At 39.6% G+C, this 26,559-nt stretch overlaps 1 protein-coding gene across 1 annotated transcript; it reads left to right on the forward strand.

The window, feature by feature from the left end:
• Positions 1 to 1,701: 1,701 nt before the first annotated feature.
• Positions 1,702 to 26,293, forward strand: mknk2b (MAPK interacting serine/threonine kinase 2b). The gene is made up of 14 exons (XM_007245787.4): positions 1,702 to 1,843; positions 4,184 to 4,366; positions 4,737 to 4,827; positions 5,431 to 5,532; positions 5,844 to 5,941; positions 10,283 to 10,362; positions 11,231 to 11,304; positions 11,424 to 11,528; positions 12,227 to 12,282; positions 12,577 to 12,672; positions 20,717 to 20,911; positions 21,076 to 21,240; positions 21,372 to 21,412; positions 21,541 to 26,293. Exons 2-14 carry the CDS (start codon positions 4,316 to 4,318, stop codon positions 21,815 to 21,817), a joined length of 1,431 nt encoding a protein of 476 aa, XP_007245849.3. The 5' UTR covers positions 1,702 to 1,843; positions 4,184 to 4,315; the 3' UTR covers positions 21,818 to 26,293.
• The last annotated feature ends 266 nt before the right edge of the window (positions 26,294 to 26,559 follow it).

Here is a 26,559-nt window from a genome sequence, read left to right on the forward strand (position 1 = left end):
AAAGTAAAAAAATAATGTTAAAAATAATAAATTCTGACACCCTATTGGTTTATCCATCACACCTAACTAACTAAAAACTAAAAAACATATATATTAAAAATAAGGTAAATATATTAAAGAAGCTTAGTTGAGACATTTGGCTAGACTACATACATCTGCTATATTCTTGCTGAAGTGTGGGGGGGGCGTGATGTGTGCTGGATTGTGATGGATCATATAAACCAATAGGCTGTGGGCATGGTATATGTTTATACTTCTCTACATCCAACCACAATCAAATTCACTCAATCTGGATGGAGAGATTTATCTGGATAGGGTTTTTTTTTATTACATTTATGGTGTTTAGCTGAAACTTTTATCCAAAGTGACTTAAAAGGTTAAAGTAATTTCTATTACAGAGGTGGACCAATGTAGTGTTAGGAGTCTTGTCAAAGGACTCTTATTGGTGTAACACAGCATTCAGTCACCCAGACCTGGAATTGAACCCCGGTCTCTTACATGATGTGGTGGCTCATTATAGATAGTGGTGTTATCCACTGTACTAGGCCAACCACAAATTAAAACAAACTGAAATGAAATAATGAGTAACGAGGCTATTTTTAAAATGTAAGCAGTAGAAAGTTCAGATAATTGTGTGAAAATGTAAGAAGTAGAAGTAAAAAAAAAAAACAATCTGATTTATGCAGTCAAGTATAAATAATCAAGATTTCTGCTTAAGAAAGGTAACAAAATATTTTAATTTCATTACTTGACACCTCTGGTTGTGGTTTCATGATATTATTCCAGTGCTTAGTATCCAAACCCTAGTATAGTATCTATATACAGCTCTGGAAAAAAATTAGTTTCTTTGATTTTACCACATTGAAAACCTCTGGAATATAATCAAGAGAAAGCCGTCAAACGAAACTGAACTGCTTGAATTTATCCAAGTTATCCAAAAGCAGTGTGTAAGACTAGGGGAGGAGAACATGCCAAGATTCGTAAGAACCAGGGTTATTTCACCAAATATTGATTTTTGAACTCTTAAAACTGTATGAATACGAATTTGTTTTCTTTGTATTATATGACAGTATTTTTCTTTGGAATTTGGGAGAAATGTTGTCCATAGTTTGTAAAATAAAACAACACTGATTATTTTACTCAAAAATATATCTATAAATAGCAAAATCAGAAAAGCTGATTCAGAAACTGAAGTAGTCTCTTCGTTTTTTCCAGAGCTGTATAGTGTAATAGTGTGTAAGGTAGCTGGGTGCTTTCTGGATGCGCATGGCTCATAGTTTCGCTTTGCTTAGTCATTAGTCTTATTTCTGATGGTGGTTAGTGGTTGGTAAGGAGGTTACAGATGCTTGCATCATGCAGTAGGACTAAGCTAAATGTAATGCAGCCTGTGTGACGGATGCTCAGATGTACAGTTACAGTGAGGGGGCCTGACTGGGCTGGAAAGAGCCGCTTTAACAGTATTTTTATTTTTTTATTAAAATTTTTTTTTTTGGTGTTTTTCTTTATTTTATGACAGAAATTAATAGTGATATCCTCTGCTGTTTTCTTCTTTCTAGAGAAGACACAAAGCAGTTGAAACCCGCCCCAAACTGCCAACGTCAAAAAACCACGTGATGTCCCCCGCTTTCTCTCTTTCTGTTTACATTGATAAGGGGGCGTGGCTAGCCGAGGGGGGCGGGACGCTTATATAAAGCCTTGTAGCGCTGAGTTTCTCCTACCTTCCATACATCAGCCCCACCAGCCCACGACCAGCGTCTTCTGCTCCTAAAGCAGAGAGGGGTCGCACCACGGCGTCCAGACTGGAGCTTTAAACGTAAAAACGTCACCACCACCTACAACGGGGGTAAGGCGAGCTTGGGTTGAATATATATATTTTTTTATGGTTTATTTTTTATTTGTTCTTCTATTCTGTATAATTAGCATAGGGACTGTACAACCTAGGAGTTGTGTTGTAAAGAAAGAGAAAAAGAAACTGATAAAAGGCGAAGTATAAGCAAATAAAAAAGGTTGTGTTTTTGTGTTTGAATTTTTTAAATTTCCATTCCACCTTAAAAAGCCAGCATTCTCATTGTAGAGCATGTGGAGCTCCTCGTTTAAACTAATGCACGATTTAAGGTGGTACGGGCATTTAGACTAAGCGACTGCCAAAGTGCTGCAAATCAGTGGCAAACATTCAAGCTAATGACCTTTTTGGGTTCTGGTTGTTTTTATGGTTATGTGTATTTGTAAACAGCCATTTATTGATTTATATAGCTGGTGTGTTTAGAATTTAAGTGAAGCTAAGTTGCTTAGCTAGCTAGCAAGTTGCTGCTGTTGTTGCTATTATTAAAGCTATGGTGAACTGCCTGACTGAATGACTGACTGTGCAGACATGAGAAGATCTGCCTACCTTAAATTCTAGTATTTCCTTTAAAAAACATTTTCCTATTAGATATATAACAAAGTGGCGGTATTTGGGTTGTATTGTAAATTAAAGACGGATACAGTTAAAAAAAAAAAAAGCAAAACGAAGCTTTGTTGTGTTGTTGTATTTTTTTTTTTTCATTCCACCTTAAATGGCTAGCTTTTGCATTGTAGAGCATGTGGTGCTCCTCGTTTAAACTAATGCACGATTTAAGGTGGTACGGGCAATTGGACTAAGGATCTGCCAGAGAGCTGCAAATCAGTGAAAAACACATTCAAGCTTGTGCTAATGGCTAGGTTGGTGGTTTTGATTGTAGTTTTTTATGGATATTTGTATTTATAGACCGCCATTTATTGATTTATTGATTTTATGGCTCTTTAGCTAGCTAGCAAGTTGCTGTTGTTGTTGCTATTATTATAGCTATATGTTGAACTGCTTGACTGACTTTTGGTGCAGCCATGAGGAGACCTGCCTACCTTAAATCCTAGTGTTATACTGTTATCTATAGTATTTCTCTTTTTTAACATTTACCAATTAGATATATATATATAAAGTAACATGACCGTATTTTAGTTGAAACATAAATTAAAGCTAGATTCAAAGAAGTAAAGGAGCAAAACGAGGCTTTTTTGTGTTGTTGTATTATAACTTTCAATTCCACCTTAAAAGGCCAGCTTTTGCATTGTAGAGCCTGTGCAGCTCCACGCTTAAACTAATGCACGGTTTAAGGTGGAACGGACAATTGTAATACGGCTCGGAAATACTGCTGCAAATCAATGATAAACAATCAAAGAGCAGTAGTTTTGGTTGTGTTTTTATTGCTATTCTCATTTGCAGCCCGCTGTATAATGAATTAGCTATGACTCTCTTTTTTATTATTATTATTTGTTGAACTGCATAAATGGCTGGCTCTGGTTTTGTCTATCCTATTTGAATGCAGCTTTTTATTATTGTATCTATTATTTTTCTGATCTAACACTCCCATTTTACCTATTATAACTGGCTTGTGTTTGTATGAGTTGTGGGAGCAAAAATAACCACTAGACTCAGCATTAGGCTCACAGTCACATCTATAACTGTATGGTTATGGTTGCCAGATTGTTATTGTTCTCCCCCTCCAGAATCCACAGCAATCTTGTGCATAGGTTTAATTTACTCAAGTGAGTAATTATGTTTTAGTCAATCGTCAAATTTAATGTGATGTGCTGTAAAGAGGAGTGAGACAGCTTAGCCGCATGGAGCACATGCTGGGTTATTCTTGGCCCTGGTTTAACTTTGCAGGCATGTTGGGACAGAGCCAGGAGCTTACTTCTTGTACGTGCTCTTATTCATGGCCGGGACTTTTCGGTTGTTGTTGTATGGCTATAAACCCCTTGCTGACCTAGACCTGGTATCCACATGTGGTCAGTCGAGTACACCATGATTTATTTTTTTATTTTAAGGTATTTGATAGAATATTAGTTATTTCTCATTTTGTTACTTCACCATTTCCAGGACTCTCATGATGAAAGCCCAGTGTTTACAGTACTAATCCATCCCCTAGTTTTAATTAAATCAGTCCTTGATTAAAGTAAATCAATTGAACTTCTGGTGGAGCCAGACAAATCTATCCATGCAGAATCTGGAGTTCACACAGAAGTCAGGAACTAAACATTGTTGTCCTTCTGAGTGAGCTCCTCTAACCAGAATCTCAATAACATTTTGTATAGAGCGTATAGAATTTTACAGATTAAAACACTGCTAACATAGTTGTGTTTTTTTGTTTTCCTTCGCCTACAGGTTTCCCGTTCGAAGCACACGGTCTCCAGACGTCGCTTAGCTAAGTGAATTTAATCACTGAAGCTAAAAGACCACCGTTGTTGCCCACCAGCCACCAAATTGCCAAAAAGTAACTGATTCAGGACAAGAAAAATGGTGCAGAACAAGATTGCCGCTGTCAATGGATTCCATCGCTCTTTCAAGGTGTGTTTTCATACATTTCCTCACTGTGGTGAAGCTGGTGTTGCTGCATGTGATTCTAGACTTGCTGGGAGTTGCTGGGATATGCTGCAGTATGCTTGTGATCTTTAAAGTGGAATCACATACATACATACATACATTTACAACTTGTTTTATTTATTTATTTGAATATATCAATATATCGGTAAAACCTGTACACAAGATATACCTTTTAAGACACAGTTTGTTTTATGAAAGCAATGAAAGAGATGTTTCCGGAACCTTATATCAGCAAGGCTGACAAGAAGATTACTAAGGATATGCTGACCTTTTGCACTCTTGTTGGCTTGGAATTTACCTAAAATATTTTCTTTATTGCTTTTGTTTTGTTTAGGGCCAGAATCCATTTGAATCAGCAGAATTCACCAAAACTGGATCCCACCTTCTTGATACTGCCTTCGATTTTGATTGTTCCACCCGTCCCGGTGAGTATTAGGCTTCAGCAAGCTCTGATTTCATGATGTTATAAACCTTTTACAGTAGGGTGTGAAACTGAAACAAATTTAAACATTCAGTTAAACCAGCTTTTTTCTTTCTTTCAATTTCATAAATGACATAACCTAAATATATTTTTGCCTTGCTCCCATTTTTTCACTTATTGGCAATTTTTGCCAAATAGTTTCAGTTGCAGAATATTATTATTATTATTAGGTGCATGTCTGCTTTAAACCCAGTGTTTCTGTAGTTCTCTGGGCTTTGTTGATGTTTTATTTATTCTTTTTGCCTGGAGATGATGGTAAGATGATGGTCATGACCTGCTTCCAAAGCCACCTGCACGCCCACTAACTACAGTTTTGGGAAGGCTGCGGAGTTCTTGCTGTGATGTGGGATAAAACCACAGTGATGCAGTTTATTTACAGTAAAGCGTCAGAACCTCTTGACCTGCTTCTGGTTCAGCTGCTTCATTGCGTGTTAGTGTGCTTTTTATAGTTAAGCCTGTGCGCTCTCCATCTGCCTGTGTTTAGAGCCTGTCCCAAAGGATCAGCTTCTTAATGCATTCTTCCTCTGCTTTATTTTCCATCATAAAGACATGCCATCCAGCCAGCCGATTGACATCCCCGACGCCAAGAAACGAAACAAGAAGAAAAAGAGGTGCAGGGCAACCGACAGCTTCTCAGGACGGTTTGAGGGTGAGTGGTTTTGTTTTTTTAATCATCATAGCTATGATAATACACATATTATATTTGGTGCCATTTACTTTTATGTAAGAACTTTAAACTCATATAAAGGCAAGTTTTCTTTCTTGAAATTTGCAATCTGTCTAAAATAAGTCCAGTAGATCAGTTTAAACAAGCAATTTGTAAGGAATTGAATATATAGCATATATAGCATAGCATAATTGAATAAAAATGATATATATTATTATATAATATTATTATAACTGCATTCAGTTTTAAGTGGTTAATAAGAGTAATGGAAGACTCCATTTATCCCGCTTCAGATGTGTACAAGCTGCAGGATGAAGTGTTAGGGGAGGGAGCCTATGCAAAAGTGCAAACCTGCATCAGCCAAATCACCCAAAAGGAATATGCTGTAAAGGTAAGACTCATTCCTTCCTCGTTTTAGAGTCTTATTATTAGCCTTTCCTCATAAATCATGTGGAAATAAAAATTATTATTCTATTTTATAACATAATTATATGTCAACAAAGTGAAATTCTAAAATTCTAAAGAATGTAAGTAATTAATAAGTGGTATATAAGTGATTGGTCCAGAATGGGACACGTGCTGTTTCTTGGAAGAGGTATAAAACACGTTACTGAGAATTAGTCATCTTCCTTTTGACGAGGACACATGCCTGTACTTGTTTAGTGCTGCATGTGCCCTGGCAGCATGTGCATGCCTATTATGATCGGTATGAATTGATGTTGTGATGTTACATATCTTAAGGCAGTGGGTGGTGAGCTCAGTGATTTAGCACTTGTTCGTGTGGGTTTGAATAATGTATACATTTATAAGCAGTAGTATAATTTATCTGATAATATAATTAATTAAGTAATGCCTCAGACTCACCGACCTACATGCTTGTTTGTTTAATTATGTTGTTTCTATTAAGGTTTGAATGAAAAGTATCAGTATCTGACAGAGTCAGCGTACTAAGCATACGTTGATTTATTCATTTATTAAAACACAAATAAAAAAAAAATTAAATAAGAAACTTTAATACATTTAATAAAAAAAACTTTTAAAAATTGGAGTTTAGTCGATTGTTGATCTACAGCTTTCAGGGTTGGAGCTGTGTGTGTGTGAGTGTGTGTGTTTTGAACGTTTTGGGTGCTAAGCTGTGAATTGTTGTGTATGTTGTTGTTGTACTGACGTACAGTGCTGGCTCAGCAGAGAAGCTTCCCCTGTTTTTGTTCCCCCAGCCTTTGAGGCAACCAATCAGAGCACTCGATTGGTGCAGACTCCCCCACACTCCTCTCTCATTGGCTGGCCGGATGTTTGGTGGCGGGAACACTTGTGTTCTGGCACTGTGTTCTGGCATGTCTGTTAAAACACAGACCACTGACGAGAGTGGGGCCGGTGTGAGGTGGTGGCCGACCTAAACGTTTACCCATATTTTCCCTGTTTTTTCCCTGGTCCTGCGCAGTGCGAGATGTAGGGTGTGGCCTGGACAGTAAACGTTAAACGCCCGAGGCCTGTTGGCTCGTGATCATTTATTTTTCTGAGCTGTACTTTGAGGAAGTGGAGTGTTGTGAAATTCTGTGGGTGTTTTGATTTTTTTTCTCTTTTTTCTGCAGTGCATGTGCGTGGGTACAGAATGTGCTGTAACTGTGCTTTACCGCCCCTATTTGCCTATAGAAACCACATATGCATATTTTTAGTACTTTCCATATGTGCAGTTTCTGTATGCGATGAGCTCGTGCATACATAGCAATCAAGACTAAACAAACTAAGGAAGGAAACAAAAAGTTGCATGAAAATAAATAATACGAAAATTAGTAGATTTTGTGTTTTAAAGTATTATTAAAAATAATAAGTTATTCACTCATACATAGATACAATTTGAGAAATAATATAGATACATTTTAGAGTTTTTTTTATTCATTTTATTTATTTATTTATTTTTTATGTTACCAAAAAAAAACAACATACAGTGGTGGCTCAGGCGTTAGAGCACTTGGCACTGGGTTATTCACCCCATGGTTGTAGGTTCAGTTCCCACTGTTGGGCATTTAAACAAGGCCCTTAACCTTGGGAACCTGGGATATCTGCGAAGAAATTATCTTTTTTGTATTGTACTACTAAGCAAAACACTTGTCTTGAGTTCATATTCCAGATATCGGGCTGTATTCTGAGAAAACGAGTGTTTTGCTGTGAAGTACAGCACTATAACTATGTGATTACCAGTGCCTTGTTTATCTATGAGATTAAGTGTGTTTTTGACTTTGTTGAAAAGGGTAAAGATTAGACCGATCATCTCATGACCAGCATACGTCACTTTTTTTATTTATTTATTTTTTAAATAAGCTGCTCTGACTTTTTGCTGTTATCTTTTGAAAGCTTTTTCTTTCTGCTTTCAAGTCATTGCAGTCTTACAAAAATATTATGTCCCTTTTTTGTTGTTTTGTCACTCTTAATTAATTTATTTTATGTTAATATAGTGTCCCAATAGACAAAGACTTTTTGAAATAGCAATTTTCAGTGAAAGTCGATGTGAAAACATTTTCGTGTACCAGTTAAATATTTTTCACATTTTCCTCTGAACTCTGTTAACCCCTGCTCCTCCTGTTTGCATTAAGCGCGCCACATGCTAGCTCCTCTATTATTGTTTATCTACAGAAGGGCTTTGCTCTCATTGGTGCGCTGGGACGTTATCTCCTATAGGTCGTTTTGGGTGGGAAGGGGCTTGGAGAGAGATTGAGGCCAGATGTCTTCTTGGTCACCCCCCTCTTCCCGCCGGGTGGAGTGGATTCGGGTGGGGTGGGGTTAGAGTAGAGTAGTGAGTAGTGTAGAGGGGGGTTGGTGTTGGTATCCTGGCTGGAACAAAAGGGGGGGTTGAAATGAAAACAATCCCACTAGCCACTAGCTAGTTGAGCTGCTAGCCCGTCTGCCTCAGCTGCCCCCCGCCCCCCCTGTAGTCGCCTGTGCATGCGTCCAGTGATTTTTGGACCTGGGCGTCATGTTTACAAGCCTGGCTTGATTTACAGACTGGCTGTCTCGCTTTACAGCTCACCACAGCCCCCACTTGTCTGTAAGCTACTGTGAAGGTTTAGGGTGCTATCTTCCACACTATACTGTAAAACGCGGGACGCCCACCACCTATTACATGCTGGTGTCACACTTTGAGACCAGTTATTAAAGAAAAAAAAAACTGCAGTTTTGTAATACACTATATATAGACAAAAGCATCGAGACACCTCCTTTTATTAGAATGAATGTCTCGACTGTACAGAAATGGCTTTCTATTAGATTTTGGAGCATTTCTGTGAGGATTTGATTGCATTCAGTCAACAATAGAAGTCAGAATGCCACTTTATTCAACTCTTCAGCTCATCACATCCCAAATGATTGGATGGAGCACCATTCATTATTCCAAAGAACCGAGCTCAAAAGCCTGCCATTAGGCATTAGGTGCAAGTAGGTTCATGTGTAGTGTTGTGGGGCGATTATGGCCTATAAAAAAATAATCTTCAATGTTTTCACAAAAATTCAGGTTTTTGATCATAATAACTTAACTACCCTACTAAAAATCAAACTACAGATCACTAAGAAATGGTTCAAAACTAGATTTACCTCTTAAAAAAAAGTTTGGTGTTCAGATGCTTTTGGACTGAGTGAATAAATGATTCGGTAACCAAGGTAAGACGGATAAACACTTCAGAAATGAGTAGCGTTTTCGTATTATTTGTTTCAGATTAAAAAAGATAAAATGCCTATATGCAAAATCGTGATTACACCATTTTGAAAATTGCATAAAAAACGTAATTAAACTAGTTAATCGTGAAAATCGCCCAGAACTAGGTTCATGATATTTTATCTGCTCCAGGAAGTCCTATACTAGTAGCAGTACACTGTATAGGTCCAGTTTCTCAGTCATTTGGAACTCTCTTTACAAAATGCAGTGTTGTACAAAACTAGGCTTAATCCCTGATTATTATTTTATATATATATATATATATATATTGTAGCTTTTTCTCTTCTTGCTTTAGAGAAAGGCTGCTGCTTTTTGCTTTTGCTGAGAGGTTGCTGACTCAGGAGTGCTGCAGCCATGCTGTGGTTTGTCAGGGAATGCAGTTCTAGCCCAGACACCGAGCTCTAATCCTCGACCCATACTGTGCGCGGCGCTGCACTGCCCTAAAAAACAGCACTAATCCAGCCAGCAGGAAAAGCTGCACGTCCAGCCAGTCCAGCATGCGGTCAGGGGTTGAAGGGGCCCGGGAGAGCCATGCCATTTGCTCAACAGTCCATTTGGCTTCGTGTAGAGAACAGTGTTCCTCCTAACCCCCTGCCTGTGGCTAAATTTAGCCGCAGTCATTGTTGTTGTTTGTGTTGAGAATTCATCGCCCTCAGAGCTTGACATGAACGAACCTCGTGAGGCCCTTGTGTTGTCACAGTGCCTTGAGCTTCTTCAGACTGGAATATAAATATAAATATGGGGAAAAAAATGGGTTATGGTGTGTGTGTGTGTGTGTGTGTAGATATTTTGCATCGTCTGACTTCTTATTTCCTGCCTTTGCTAGTTCACAGTTCATAGTTCGCAGTTCACTGAGCTGATTTACAGCTTGACTGTAGTCGTTTACAGCGATTGGAAACAAACGACAGTCCCAAATGGCTACAAGAAACGCAAGCAAGACACAGATTATATACAGAGCCCTTCTTTGATCTTAACCTGATTATCTCATGTTTGTCGTCTCCTTTCTCACCTCTTCTGTCACAGATCATAGAGAAGAGACCAGGACACAGCCGGAGCCGTGTATTCAGGGAGGTGGAGATGCTGTATCAATGCCAGGGCCACAGGTAATAAAAACATCCCCCTCAAAGCTTTTGTCATTTTGCCAAACCTCCTGATGCCTGATGTAATGAAGCTTCTCACAGCTGGTATATTCACACAGCTTGTGTATATTCTGAAAAAACACCTGTAAAAGAATATGGTCACTACTAGATAAAGAAAAACTACAATTTAAAAATATTTCTTGAACACTAAACTTTATTTTTTCTTTATTTTGAATCACATATAAATATGACTTATTACATTTGTATCAAAGCCTAAAAGGAAAAATGAAGGACAACTAAATCTTAAACAGAACATGGAGTGCAGTTAAGAATTATTTAAATGATGGGCATTTCTGGGAAAAAAAATTTTTCCTATTCCAAATTCCTTTAAATTTATCATGTTGAAATAATCATACTGGACATTTTTAACATTCAGCAAAACACAATATTGTTTGGTATAAATGATTTTGTCTCTTCACTATTATTTTTTTAAATATATATGCTAAATATTCAGTGGCAAATATTTAGTGCATCCCTATGTCTCTACTCTTCAAAACCTTTATTTTGAAGAAACAAATATAAAAACAAAAACATATATAAAAAAAATCAAATTTCCACCGCTGAGCTTATTGCCCGTGCTAAATCTGTTTATAAGATGCTTTGAGAAATGTATCCTAGACTCTGACGCTTGCCCTGACCCAGATACTCCCGGCACCTTATAGACAAAGTGTCGGTGTAATGAAATATGCAGCCATCCCACACTTTAACCTGAGGAAACCATGCTGAGGGCATGCGTCATTCAATAGGAGCTCCATGGGTGGGTCTTTGTTTTGGCTACATCTGAAATCTAATACCTACCTGGCTTGATGGCTTTCCCTCTGGCTTCCTGCAGGAACATTCTGGAGCTTGTGGAGTTTTTCGAGGAGGAGGAGAAGTTTTACCTGGTGTTTGAGAAGCTGAGGGGAGGTGAGTGTACTGTGGAGCTTTCCAACAGTTGTGCAGATTTCATTGTGCAGAAGCATTTTGACATTTTCACTACTTAGCTTAATTTAGCTTGATGCTAACATCTTTCTCCTCTTCCTTAGGCTCCGTCTTGACCCACATTCACAAGCGGAGACACTTCAGTGAACAGGAAGCTAGCATTGTGGTGCAGGACATCGCAAGCGCACTGGACTTTTTGCACAATAAAGGTGAGAGAGAAGGAACTGTAGAGGCCACCTTCTTGGAAGTGACAGATTTGGGAATACTGCGCATGTGGAGAGAAGCATTGGGGTGGGGCGGGTGTGGCATTAGAGTTGAAGTTAAAGTTGAAGTTGAAGGGGGTTGTGGGTGAAAAGGAGATCAAAATGCTTCTGGATTTATATTTAGGCCAATTACTGGAAAGATGCTCCAGAGAAGTTCTAGGAAGAATATTGAGGAGGCCGGCCAGGAGTCTCATGTTTTGTCTCTTGCCAGAGGGACAGTTGGGAGATGATGGGCTGATGGGTCTATTCTTAGCCGCTCCTGGCAGCGGTCTGTGTTGGAAACCAACATGTATACATACTATTATATATATATTTTTTTATTTTCTCTGTTGGAGCTTGAATGCTCTTAGTGGCCCCTACTAATAATCCCACCCATAATCCCTTATTATTTTTATCATTGGGTTGTGTATTGGATGTAAGAGCTTGGCGATACTATATGTGCATCATGAGGAGTTACGATATGCCAATGTGTGATTAAATGTGGCATTTGATTCTACATTGACTCTCTTATTTTACATTTAAATATCATTGTTAAAAGCTTTAGTTTATAAAGGAAAAATGCTTTTAATTTTTTTATATTTTAATGAGTTAATTAAAGCTCTAATATTTTATATATACTCTATTTATTTTTCTGTGTTCTGCAGGGATGGCCCACAGAGACCTCAAGCCCGAAAACATCCTATGCGAGCACCAGCATCGGGTAAGTCTTCAGGCGTCTGTTTTTTTTTTTGTTTTTGGTCTCTTCTTCTTTGTCTTATCTCTTCTTCATTAACACGTTTAGCAAGTTTTAGCCACAGAATCACAGACGTGCATTCCATAGCTCTCCACTGAGAGGGTTCGATTAATCATAAACAAAGTTTTCCGCTTCGCCGACTGGAAGGCAAACAGCCCATGCAGTTGGGTCACTCTCGGGCAGTGTTCTCTGAACCGGAGTATCTATCTTGAAGTAGCTCCAGGTCTGTTAAAAGTTCCTTTGTTGTTCTTTCCAACTCAGATTTCGCCTGTGAAGATTTGCGACTTTGACCTGGGCAGTGGAATCAAGCTGAACAGTGACAGCTCTCCTATCTCCACTCCAGAGCTTCTCACACCGGTAGGTGCAGTGTTTGGTTTGCTGTATATTTGTGTATATGCAGGTTTTTGGCCCCTTTTAAAAGCTCTAGATACAGTAAAAATAAAGACATTTCATCAGCAGATTCCTCACCTGATTTACCATCTTTAAGCTCTGATTTGCCAAACCAGGTGTTGAAATGATGAAGTATAAATAATACTACACTCCACAAGGGGATATTTGGAGGTGTTTAAATGAACACAGTGAACACATGAATCTTTTCAGTCTTACTGCCGGATTATAAATAATGCAGTATTAATAGGACGGCTATGAAGAGTTAAATCTCCCGTATGTCTGCTTTGTTGTTTCTGATGGTCACACAGATAAGCTGGGCATTTTTACAATGCCATTCCTTATGGAGGGGCCCAGTCCTGCTACAGTATTGGACAGTCCCGGGTGGTGTCAGCTGATCTGACCGCTCCCATTGGCAGAAACGGTCAAATAAAGAGAGGTCAAGGACAGGGAGTTGAGCTGAATGGTGGAGTTTTTGAACTAGGGAAAGTTTTCAGTCAGGCCAATAGTCCAGGCTAGGCCAGTGTTATCGGAGCAGTATGTTTTTTCACTCCAGCTTGTATCTCTCTCTGTGCTTTATCTCTGCATATCCTTCTGCCTTATCAGTCTGCAGAGCATGACTCACGATAAGGTGCTGTGTTTTGAATTGAATTTGAACTTGAGGAAAAAGGAGCTTAGTTAAGGTGATTTTGAGGCGTTTCTCTGAGGTTAGTTTATATGTTTAAATGGATGGATGAAGGAGATGGATAACAGCAGGTGATGCACCAGGAGAAAGAAGAGCGAGCCTGAGTGAATGGAGGGGGTTGATGAGGGTCGAAGAGGGTCGATTGGTGGGGGTGTGGAGAAATGTTTGGCTAGGGGCTTTTTCTGTAACTCGAGTCGAGCTCAGCCCCTGCAGCTCGTTGAAACCGCACCAGACTATTTGTGGATAGAAGAATGAGAGCGACTGGCACAGAGGCTTCTCACGTGTTCAGTCTGTGCAGTGGTGGAGGATGTCCCCCTGCTTTTGTCCAACGCCCAGTGTCTAGCGTCCAGAGGCTAGCCGGTTTAGTGTGGTTCTCATCAGAAGGGTGTCACATTACTGCTGGCTGTAGGCTCACAATGAACAGTGTCTTCTTAAATGAGAGGATTGTGAGGCAGTCAGCTGCAGCTGCAGGGCAAATTACACTACACACTACTGGTCAAAAGTGCAACCCCATTAGAACGCCGCCCCACCACCATTTTTTACACTTCTAAGTCCAGTGAAGAACTGTCAAGTGACCTCAAACATAATGTAGTCCAAATGTATAATAAATGTGAATTGCCAGAGCTTTTATTCAGTAAAAAATGAATGAAAAGAACTAAAAAAAAAAAAAAACTATAAAAATAATAAAAAGGACATCATTGCTTAATGTGAACAGTTTTGTGCTGGATCTGTAATACTCATAGAAACCTAAGAAAACAAAGATCTGGTACAGGAAGAGGTCTGACACAATCAAATGTACCCAAGCTTTAGGAGATAAGTTTCTGAAAGTGAACAGATTGTAAAATTGCAGGTAGGTCAGTAAGATAAATCACATTTTAACCATTATTGTGATGGGTTTTCATGGTAAACACAATGAAAGAGGTAGGATTGAGGTAGGGTTGAGGTAGGATTGAAAACACCATGGAAAAGGTGTAGTTGAGGTAGAGTTGACATGATAAATACAAAAAAAAGAGGTAGAGTTGAAACGATAAATAGAATAAAAGAGGTGGAGTTGAAACGATAAATACAACAAAAGAGGTAGAGTTGAGGTAGAGTTGCTTCTTATCCTGAAATAAATCATTGCAGTTCTAAACTAATTTAAACAAAACTAATTTAGATCTTAAATTTCATGTTTTACATTGGTATCAGGATATCTAGCATTGTTATCGCACATCAGATACTTTGTCCATATCGTACACCCCTATTTGTGGGTGTCCTAAAACTTTTGACTGCTTATAGAACACAACTATTGTCTATACACTTGCCAAGACCCGTTTTGTGCAGCAGTCATGCTTGCACCCACTCAAGGACATGCTTTATCATTCTCCGCAAAAGCTAAAAACCCCGCTCTGGAATCCACTCTGCTCGGGAATTCTAGGAACAGGTTGTGCAAACAGCGTTTCTCAAGGCCCAAAGCAGAACCAACAGTCAAACGGGGAATCAAGAAGTTCTCCTCAGTTCCTGGAAGTGGCCTATTTGGAACATTGGTTCAGTTCCCTGGTTTTCATGCTCCGCCTCTCTTGTGCTTGGGCCCGTCCCTGTGGCTTTTTCACTTTTTCACTTTTTCACTTCACCACCGCACCCTCCGCTTCACTTTCTGAGCCTGGCTTTGTTTTGTTCTCTGCTGAAGAGGAGTGGAGTTATGGAAGAGGAGAGGAGGAGGAGGAGGAGGAGGATGTTGGTGTAATCAGCCCCCTCCCTTCCAGTGCATAGCAACTGGCCTGTGATTGGCTGGCTCAGAGGGAGGGTAGGCTGGTGGAGCTTTAAAGGGGCGTGGCTTGTGTGGATCTGTGAAACATGCACTCTGCTTGCTTTGCTTGTTTTGCATCAGCAGGATCAATCTTTTCAGATTTCCTGTGTCTGTCTTTTTTTTGTCTGTCTGCGCAGAGATACAGACAGACGCTGGAGATTAACGCCTGCATGTTTGTCCCTTTTTATCCCTTAAGATTAAGACCTTTTAGATTATAAAATGCAATGTGTAAACAAAATATATTCAGACATACACATACACTGGATGATGAAAGTGAACAGCTCAAAATATTAATGGATGCTATACATATAACATTCTGCAGCATGGAGTTGAAGGTTAAGCAAAATGGAATTTTCTAGAGCATAGAGTTAAATGTTAAGCAGTGGTTTAGAGCATGGTGTATAATATTATTTAAATAGAATAGAATATGAAGTAAAATGGAACATTTTCTAGAGTATAAACTGTGGTGTAGTGTAGCATAAAGTAGGCTGTTAAGTAAAGTAAAATGCAAAAAAGTTTATAGAGCATAGAGTGGAGCGTTGAATAAAATAGAATGCAAAGTTCAGAATCTAAAGAGTAGAATGTAAACTAATTTGATTCTAGAGCGTAGAATGTTGTGGGGTAAACAGTGGGATGAATGTCCCAGATTGTAAACTAGATTTTAAACAGAATAGAATGTTCTAGATCATGGAGTTGAATGTACTATAGCAAAGAATATGAAGTAGTATAGAATGGAATATTCTAGAGCATAGAGTGGATTGTTTATTACTGTATTTTTTTTAACTATAAGGTGCACTGACGATTTTTGGAAAAATTAAAGGCCTTTATAGTGCGAAAAGTACTGTAAAATAGAATGCAAAGTTCAAAATCCTTGAGTAGAATGTAAAGTAAATTGGTTCTAGAGCATAGAATGTTGTGTAGTAAACAGTGGGATGAATGTTTCAGAGCTTTAACTAGAATTTGAAGTACAATAGAATGTTCTAAAGCATGGATTAGAATATACTAAAGCATAGAATATTAAGTAGTATAGAAATATAATATTCTAGAGCCTAGGATAGTATGTTAAGTTAAAAAAAGGAACACTTCTAAAGCTTAAAGTAGAATACCAAGAAAAATACCTTATTTTTAGAGCACAGAGTTAAAGAGCAAGGAGTAGAATATTCTGGAGCCTAGAATAGAACGTGAAGTGAAATAATAGAATATTTAAAATAGAATTTTGTTTAGTATACTGTGGACATCATGTACTGTGGAGATCATTCTATTCTATAGCATAAATAGAATGTTAAGTAATGGGGAATATTTAAGTGTGTGTGAGTATAGGTAAATACAAGTGTGTACAATTTGTGTGTGTGTTTGTGTGTGTGTTTGTGTGTGTGTGTGAGAGAGAGTTACAGTAGAGTTAAATGGCTTGGGGTTTTATTTAAAAGGAATTACAGCTGCTTCTGCTCTACAGCACCTGCAGATCTTCAGGTTTGCTTTTCTGAGAAACCTAACCATACAGCTTCCTGCCTGCTGATCACTGCGCCACCTCAGACTGCAGCTTTCACTTATTCTCACACACACACACACACACACACATACACACACACATACACACATACACACAAACATACATACATACATACATACATACACACACACATACACACATACACACACACACGCACCACAACCAAAATAAACATGCTGGGGAATTCTGAGTTCTGCTTAAGGGCAGCATGCCCGCCCCAGAGGCTGATGCAAGCCTCCGACACCAACCGCCACCCGCGCTCGGTGCCAGCTGAGCAGCCACTTCCTTGTCACATGGGCAGGAAAGCCCCGCATTTGCCCTGCCAGTAATGCTGCTGCATGTGTCAGGTGACTGTGTGTATATCTGCTCTATCTGAGTCCTGCAGCGATATCACCCGCCTGCCTGTGCCTCAGGATCTGCCTGATGCAAGGCTTCACTAGTTTTACACCATTAGAGATGAGCAGGGTAAAATCTGCAGTACAGGGTAGCTAGATGGCTAGCGTTCACCCCCCCCTCCTCTCCCCCCTCTTATCAAACGCTAGCACAGATAGCCACCGTATCTCTGGGGCTGTAGATTCCAGAGCAGAACTGCTGAGAAACATGATACGCAGTTGTTGGTTAAGGACAAGCAGGGTTCTTACTGCTGAATACTCAGCACAGGAGCTGGGAGCTTGGGCATGAACAAAGATATATATATATATATATATATATATATATATATATATATATATATATCTCACACAGTGAATAGAATGATAAGCATGATTGAATGTTATGAATAGGAAATATGTGTGGAATGGAGTAGCAGTAATAGAATGTTAGAAGATGTCAATAGAAGTAGAATGGAATGATAAGGGGGAATAGAAGGTTAAGAATATGTAATATTAAGAGAAGTACAAAAATGTTATAATGTTAAAAGCATAGAAGTGAATAGTAGAATTTAAACAGACTTTTTAAGGGGTATAGAATATAATGTCATTGCATGTATTTATAGAATTTAAAGTGATAGAATGTTAACAATTATATTATTTACTTCATAACCCCTTTATATAAACATTGCATCTTATTTTAAGTGGTATGGAGCAATATTATGCAGTACAGAAGTATATATTATAAATAAAAGAAGATATCAAAAAAGAATATCAAAAGAAATCAAATGTTAGGAAATGTCCAAGATTACTGAGTAAACATATACAATGGATTATAATGTTAATCCAGATTGAACAGAATGTTATGGAAAATGGAACATGACAGAAAGTAGAGTGGAATGTCGGGGAACAGTATGGAGTTGAGAGTTGAGTTGTAATGGGAAAGGATGTTGAGGGAAATGGTACGTTATCCATTGTTTGATCTTGGCGTTCCGCTTCCATCTGCTGGTGCTGCTGGGAATAGTTAATGGTGGTGTTTATGCTATCAGCTGGAGCAGGTCGGGGTTTCTTTGTTAGGACGGCGTGGGGGTTGCTGTGAAGTTTTGACCTGAATATGGGTGTAGGGTGAGGGGGGGGAAGTGAAGTGGAGCAGGCGGTCAGGCTGTGTGGTGGTGGAGGAGGAGGATGGGGCGGGTTGGAACAGCAGGGTCTTTGTCTGCAGCTTGCAGATTCCTGCACTGCGAAAGTGCATTACATAAGGGCGCAGCGGGCGGAGCGCGACGACAGCTGCCTTCAGGAACACAAAAGAAACGAGCTTTGCTGTCTAGTGCAAACACACTGCCAGCCTCTGCTTGTTGAGGGCGCCCGTCACAATCGTAAAACAAAATCACAGAGCACAATCACAAAGCAAAAAACACGACAGAGTGCACATATGGACCGGACCCCTGGGATAGAAGAGAAGGGACTCTCTCTCTCTCTTTCTCTCTCTCTCATATGTGTCGCATAACTTAAGCTGATAAAGTCCAGTCAACTTAAGCCTTTACAATAGAACAGAGGAAAAATCAATATATATATATCGAAGTATCACGGTTTATTTTAATTTGCAATACTATAGCATATTTATATTGGGTTTACTGAGAAATCCTTCATTGTGACACAACTCAACCCCCTCCCCTCTTTTGTAACGCCTCACAATCGGCTCCAATCTACTTTTTGAAGAATGCTTTGTGTCTGATTTTATAATTGTTTAAGAGCTTGCTGGACTGCTTTGCTTCTTAGTGTTCTTAGAGTTACAACACTCGTCCAACCATGGCTGCTGGTTAAGCTTAAGCTTTATGAACTGCTTTAAAATCTTGCCCAAGGCCTTTAACCTAAAACTCCTTCTAAATACCTTTTGGATCAATGGTTTCTGGAAAAATGCCCTCTCAATGCCAGTTTGATAACAGTGGGGCCCCAGTCAGTATTTCATAATTACTGGTGCTTAATGTAGTGTAACAGTTCTTTCTAATGGAAAATGCTGGAAGAAGCAAAGCTCCTGTTAACGGAATTGGCCTCAAAGCTGAGCCGGCCAGTTTGGAGGAATGTCTTTTGTTCTGGTGGCTTCGTTTCAGGCAGCATGTATTATGTTGTGTTGAGATGAGTTAAGTTGTGTTATTATATCTGTGGGAGGGTGTGTGTACATGTTTGTTTGTGTGTCGTGGGAGGGTGTGCGTACAGTACATGTTACATAAGACAAAGTGTGGATCACTGGGTCTTTTTTTTTTTTTTTTTTCTGCGACGCTCAATCCTCTTTTTATTTATTTATTTTTTTTTCCCCCTCATCCTCGTCCTGAGTGTTTGGCCTAGTTTCAGAGGCAGATGCGGAGGCAGTCCAGGCTTGGCAGAAGCTCCGCAGTGAAAAACATTCAGCTGAGCTTTCAAAACCTCCAATGACTCACTCGCTCGCACTCATCCTCAGTCACGTAGCAACCGTTTCTGCATTTACTGAAGAAACGTAGACTTTCTTTTATACACACACAAAAGCATAGGCAAACCTACACACTTCACTTGCTCTTTAGAAGTGTTAAACATGTTAAACGTGGTGGTGGTAGGGAAATTGTCATAGGTTAAGTAGAATTTGCTATGCTCTCTTGGTGGGTAGACTACACACTCTCCCCACATTACTCCACATTACTCAAAGTACACTTGTGCCTAGCAATGACTTGAATGTATCGAAAGCTATTGATGGTAATTGTGAAAGCTCAAATAAACAGGTTTTGGGTAATTGGCTTTCTAAATTGGGTTAAATTTAGAAACGAAAATTACAAAAAAAAGTATCTAAACGGTAAAAACAAATATAATGGTGAGGACAAATGCATATTACACCTTTTCCTTCACACAGACATGAATGGTTACCCTTAACTCACAATAAAGAGGGTTAATTAGTCTTCGATTGGTATATTAAGGAGTTCGTATGGGGTGATCCTGCCCCTGCAGCTTATCTCTAATCTTATTTTTGTGTGATTTCTGCCATGTGACTCTCACACGGCCCATCTTAGACCCGCTCAGGGCCCTGCTGGAGCACATGATGCACATCAGCTGACACAAGCCTCCAGTGACACCCTCCTCCATAGAAAACCACACACACACACAGGAGATAAACACGGATGTTCTGCGTATACAGAAAGACACACACACACACACTTAGCGATGTACATAAACAAACTACAGACTGTCGTTGTATTTGCCACACTTCTCCTTATCACACTCGGCCATAACTGTGCAACCGTTTTGTGCGGTTAACAGGCCAGGTGGTGACTGTTTGATTTGTTCTCATATGATGACTAAGTCTCTCTCTCTCTCTCGCTCTCTCTCTTTTTCTATCTAATCTGTTTGATCCATGGCTGTCCAATACATCCTGTTTTTATAGTTAACACTTTTGAGTTTAAGAGCTGCAGTAATGAATTAAATACCATGCTGAAAATAATGTTTAAAAAGTTTAATCTCATTTAGAATTGTTCATTTATTGCATTTTATATCCATTTTGGGATCTCGCCACATTTTTGCATATCGTATTCATATTGTCTTCCATATCATGCACCCTTAAATCTGTTGCACTGCAAACCAGCATCACATTGCACCAAATTAACCCTTCGCTTTTTCTGTCTTCCTTTTCCCCATAGTGTGGCTCGGCCGAGTACATGGCGCCTGAGGTGGTGGAGGCGTTCAACGAGGAAGCCACCATCTATGACAAGCGCTGCGACCTGTGGAGCCTGGGGGTCATCCTGTACATCATGCTGAGTGGGTACCCTCCTTTCGTGGGCCGCTGTGGGAGCGACTGTGGCTGGGAGAACGGGGAACCGTGTACAGCCTGCCAGGTATGAGCTATATTGGTCTTGTCTTGTTCAGGACCAGTTGCATCAGTCTGCTGTCAGTAAACAACTGCAGTCCACCTGCAGTTCTATCTAGGTTAGCGGATCAGGTCGCGTCTTAAGTCTGCTAATAGTAAACAGATTCTCCTTCCTTCCCTCTCTAATCTCAGAACATGCTGTTTGAGAGCATCCAGGAGGGCAAGTACGAGTTTCCCGAGAAGGAGTGGGCTCACATCTCTACCAGTGCCAAAGACCTCATCTCCAAACTGCTGGTCCGGGACGCAAAGAGCCGACTCAGCGCTGCTCAGGTTCTGCGGCACCCGTGGGTCCAAGGGGTAAGGAGCTGGACTAAAATGTTTGATAATAATTAATGATAATAAGACATTAGAAATAATGCATTGAAACCCTCTTAAGGAGCAACAAAAGAATCTGACATTGGCCTTTTTGTTCCGTCTTATCTCTTCAGGGTGCTCCTGGCTCAATCCAATCCTCCATCCTGCTTCAGAGGTGAGTTTACATAAATCCCATCTGTGCTACCTTCTGCTTGCTTCACCAGCAGTACAATTAGTAGTGCATCAATTTTAGTAAATTTCTACCCAACTGATCTTCCATTCTTCTTTTCTCCACGTCCACAGGAACAGTAGTGCCAAGGACCTGACGTTCTTCGCTGGGCAGGCGGTGGCCGTAAACCGCCAGCTTGCCCAGCAGGACGACCTGGAGGAGCAGCAGAAGGAGGAGGAGGCTCCTCAGGTGGTGACCGTGGGCTCTGGCTCCATGCGTCTCTCGCCTCCCTCCAACTCCAAACTAGCTAAGCGGCGGCAGAGGAGCAGCATCCTGAAGAGGGGGCCAGTCTCTGCTGCGGAGCTCAGCCAGCTCCTCGCCCCGCTGGTAATGATCGGGGACTGTGCCTGAGGAGAAGGGGCGCTCGTTGAGTTATTTTGAAGACATCATCATAATCATCTTCAAGTTGACTTTACAACAAAAGACGTCGGCGAGAAGAGGAAGAGGAGGAGGAGGAGAAGAAGAAGATGAATGGGTTTTGTTGAAGTCTCTGCTGTCCCTCATGCGAGTGTCCCTTACCATCTTCCCCATTTGCCCCCTTGAAAAGGGGATACCTCACCCAAAACCTGTGTGAATGTGATGGATGGAGCTAACTGGTCACCATAAGCTTCCTCTTCCTCTAACTTGCTATCATTGTCATTCTTGTTGGTGGTGGTGATAGTGTGTTTTTTTTTTTTTTTTTGGGTGAAGTAATCCTCTAAGTATTCCTGGGCTCCTCGGTCCCAAAGCCACTTGTGCTCCCTGCCTCATTTGCTACCTTCAGGCTGCCCCAGCACTTCACCTACTCAGCAGCCTAGCTGCCATACCTCCAGGCCTGAAGGGGGCACCACTGGGTTTGGGACAGGGCTTGTATTTTAGGGTTGGTAAAACAAGGGACATTGATTGATTGATGTATCTCTTATTATTAATGCAGAGTATTTTTGAAGCCAGCCAACCAGCTCAGACACCAAAGGACTACACCACCCACAATCCCCTTCTCTCCAGCCCCTGCTCCTTTTTTGTGCTGCTTCCACGTTACAACTGGATCCACTGTGAATTAGAATTTCTCAATGAGAAGACATTGTTTCGTTTCAGGAATGTTTCTGCCTGTTGTGTGTCTGTATGAGTGCGTGTGTGTCTGTATGAGTGCGTGTGTGTGTATGAATGTGTGTGTGAGTGCGTGCAATGCTCCATCAATAATAGGTTCATACACACTTATGCAACTCCTGATAGGGTAAATCAGGTCAGGTGTGACTTCAGTGGAGCTCTCAGTGCCTCAGCCCCGCCTCCCTCCTCCTCCATTAGCGTAGATCTTCAAAGCCTCTGGATTCCGTCATTAACGGATAATCCTCGTTCCAAACCCGAGCCCATTAGGAACAGTACAACTCTCAAAGTCTCTCATTCAGTAGTTCTAATCAGTACCACAACAATAAATGCACTTAGCTCTTCCCTCCCCCATTTTTCTTAATGCCAGAGTGCTTGCAAACAGTCATTTATGGTCATTTATGAGCGGAAGTGCACTTCCATAACTTGAGAAGTTTGCTGGGGTTTTTGTATTATTAGGAGCCGTTTGACTTCCAGCTTTCGGAGTCTAATGTTTAGGATGTTTTATAAGGATCTCATTTGAAACTCTGCAAAAAATGATCTCTTGGTAAGATATAAATCTTGGGGCTCCAAGTGCAAACTCTGAAAATTAAGATGCTGACTATTGAGTGTTGTGTGAGTTTGGATCCCAATGCTGTAGGGCACAGTCATCTGTTTGCTCGTGTATCAAAGCTGGGGATCCTGTGCTTTCCTTAGAATACATTGGCTCATTGTTATTCTTGCTCCTGCTTTGGCAGCATATTGAAAAAAGAAAGTGTCTATAGAAGAAGAGTTTATATTTATCCTTTGCGTCATCCTATTATTAGACGCATTGAAAGTGATGTGAAAGAGTCCTAGAGAGTGGATTCTTAATTTGCTTTAAAAGTAAAATCTAGATCCAAAAGGCAAATTTACAAAAGAAGTAAAAAAAAAATCCTCTTTACTTTGGATGGAAGTATATGTATTAAAAAAAAAAAATCCTTTTGAAGTATTTCTATTGGTCATCTTTAAATATGACCCAATGTACATTAGACAGAACAGCTGTCAAAGTCACATTATTGCAAAACGTTACAAATGTTTCATTTGCTTTGTAACTATATGTAATCTCTTATTCATGAGATGGCTCTATTTGTTTGTTTTAAGCAGTTTTATCTAATTGAACTTTAGATAAAAGTTTGTCTGCTAATGAAAGCCAACACCAAAACAAAATGTCAAAATGAAAAGACGTTTTAATTAGTCTGATCAACTAAACAGATCATTTTTTGCAGTGTTCTGATTCCCCAGACAAGGATTAGCCCAGTCATGGACCATGTTATCCCCGACTCAGTGGACTCCATTCAAAATTAAAAATGCTGGGAAGTCCAGGACTAGTCACTAAACCAACAGTTGTCTTCGAACGAAACCCACCGGTCAGCACTTTGCCGGGGGGTCGTCACTAAACGCACACCAGGGAAGGGGATTATCAGGTGGTTATGCAAGCACAGGATTCATCAGTGCGACTATATAATCTCCAGCTGGTTATAGAATAGTATATGTAAAAAAAATGAAAAGCTTTGATAACGTAACCTCCTCTCTGTTTTTAAAGGAGGGCACGACTACTTCAGTTTGGTACCGATGCCTCGTGGGCAGTGCCAAATCTGCGAGCATTTACAGCCTGTTAGGTGAGGAGAGAGAGAGAGAGAGAGAGAGAGACATCCTTCCTAAAATAAAAGTCATTTAAAAATGTAAGAAAAAAAAATGGAAAAGCATTCCAGAAAAAAAAACACCAGAAAAACTTACATAAAAAATGTCTTCCAAGAAAATGTAGCTGTATTCATTCATGTGTGAAATGTTCTTTTTTTTTTTCCCTAAGTTTACCTTTTCGTTTGTGTGTAACTCCAAATTTGAAACTGTGCCACACTGATGTTTTAAGCTTTGTTAAGCTTTTATTATTACGATTGTTTGTTTATTGTTCTTGTTGATGTTTTGTTTGTTATTGATTGTTATAATTTTGTATCATTTACGCAGGTGCTTTTCAGATGTTCAGGTGCAACACCTGATTTTTGTTTTTCTTTCTTTTTTTTTAAGACTCTTAAGTATTCACGTTGACGTAATGTTTGATTTATTTTCTTTTTGATAAGATGGGAGAATGGAGGAAAAAAGTGTGAAAGAGGCTGAAAGATGGAAGGAGTTGAGATGTTTGAGATATTGATCGTACGAATTTCTTTTTTTATTATTTTTTTAACCGTTGAAGTGAGAAAAACAGATCATTTTTTTCAGTGAGTTTGTGTTGGAAATGTTGTCTTTTTCTTTCTTATAAGGATGTGTGACTGAGAGAATTGAGAAAAGAAAGGTTTGACAAGGAGAATCGAGCACGTCTTGTGAGTCTAAATGTCTGATTTCAGATTGTTAAACTCCTATTTTTTAAGATTTGTTTTAGTTTGTTTTTTGAAGCATTACCATCACCATTACGCTGGCAAAAAAGGCAAAGACACACCCGAGCTAATACAGTAATAATAATATATCCTGTTGAATGTTAACGGCGTGCTATTTGCCCGCTCAGCTGTTTGGCTTGTCGGTGGTTGGTGTTAAGAGCCTATTTGCTAAGAATAGGACACTGATTGTAATCAATTTTTGATTTTTTTTTTTCTTTTCTATCTTTCTACAGTTGCATCTTTCATCGTTTGTGGAGGTTTATGTCTTATAGTAAGACTTACTTGAATTGTATATGCAGCAGTTTTCTCACATTTTGCTCGGGAAACTACCTTGCTACAACAAACCTGTTTAAGAAAAAAGTAAAAAAAAAAAAAAAAAAAAAAAAAAGTAAAAGCATTCATAAGCTGATATAAGCTGGCAATCTCCTCTTGGTTTGAAAAAAAAAAAAATTTCGACCACTTCTCGATTCAGTATTTTATATTTTAGTAGCCTCTCGTTTATATAATGCAAAGATACCAAACTTGGGTTTGTTCTCAAATTAACAAAATGCACAAAAACAACTAGGGTCGTCACTTTTTCCCCCCCGCCCCATACGTTTGTTATGGACTGCCTTGGACTGGTGGGTGACGAAGGGCGATATCCCCACATTTATTTCATTGTCAATTTTTTTTACTATATGTAACACAGGGGTTTTGAGGAGGGTCTTCATTTGCATTAAAACGTTTTCATACATTTAGGCCTAAAAGTGGTGAATCCAGGTCCAGAACATAAAAAAATTGACTCAAAGATTTAACTTTTTCCTGCTGAACATCTACAGTTTCAGCAGTGGTTCGGCAGAGCTATCCATGGTCTGCTCGAGGGTGAATTTTTAACCTTCTGCACCTGAATTTGCCACTCAATTAGCCATTGTTGAAACTTTGGTTTATATCTCCCAGAAGCAGTTAAGATGATCAAATAAAGGCCTTCAAATTTGACTCTTTTGCTATTTTCTAGCCTGAAGAGCAGAAAGGCTCTTTAACCCAAACTACTGGGAGAAAATTCACACTGATGAGCCTAACTGATGATTTGAAGAATGGTCCAGTCAGTTGAAATGTCCCTGACCCCTCCTCTTCTCCTATTGGGCAGTTTTGGTTCAGAAAAGGCCAAAAAGTTTCACTTTGTGAAATGACCCCTCCCGCCTGGGGGTTCCCCTCAGGACAATGAGAAAAATGTAGATTTAAAGAAGCACTTTACTGTAAACACGTGGATGACTTCAGTTCACTCGAAGCAAAATTTATGACTGTTGTTGCAAAATTTTTGTATTGTTTTCTAATGAAAAAGAAACAATAAAAAAAACCCTTTGAAACGCAATCTGCTGTCTGGCGTCATCACTGTTGAAAGTCTGATAATGTATTTCAACAACTTATATTGCTGTGCTCTTACTGATATCACTCACACACACACACACACACACACTTCATAAGGAACACTGCCATGTCACGATGAATAAACCGCAGCAGGTACTGTCTGGAAATATGAATAAACCAGATGAAAGTGGCTAGAGAGTGGAAGTATAAAGAAGGGGGTTTCTAATAAAGAGGCTAGTAAATAATAGGGGTTTCTAATGGAGTAGCCAG

Source organism: Astyanax mexicanus, chromosome 12, assembly GCF_023375975.1.
Source record: "Astyanax mexicanus isolate ESR-SI-001 chromosome 12, AstMex3_surface, whole genome shotgun sequence".
In the NCBI taxonomy this organism is placed as follows: Eukaryota; Metazoa; Chordata; class Actinopteri; order Characiformes; family Acestrorhamphidae; genus Astyanax; species Astyanax mexicanus.

What these genes read in the sequence shown, in the direction of transcription:
- mknk2b (XM_007245787.4), top strand. Translation starts at nt 4,316, where the DNA reads ATGGTGCAGAACAAGATTGCCGCTGTCAATGGATTCCATCGCTCTTTC. An exon ending in TATGCGAGCACCAGCATCGG is followed by an intron (nt 12,283 to 12,576) that starts GTAAGTCTTCAG and finishes TTTCCAACTCAG; the next exon opens with ATTTCGCCTGTGAAGATTTG. An exon ending in CTCCAGAGCTTCTCACACCG is followed by an intron (nt 12,673 to 20,716) that starts GTAGGTGCAGTG and finishes TTTTCCCCATAG; the next exon opens with TGTGGCTCGGCCGAGTACAT.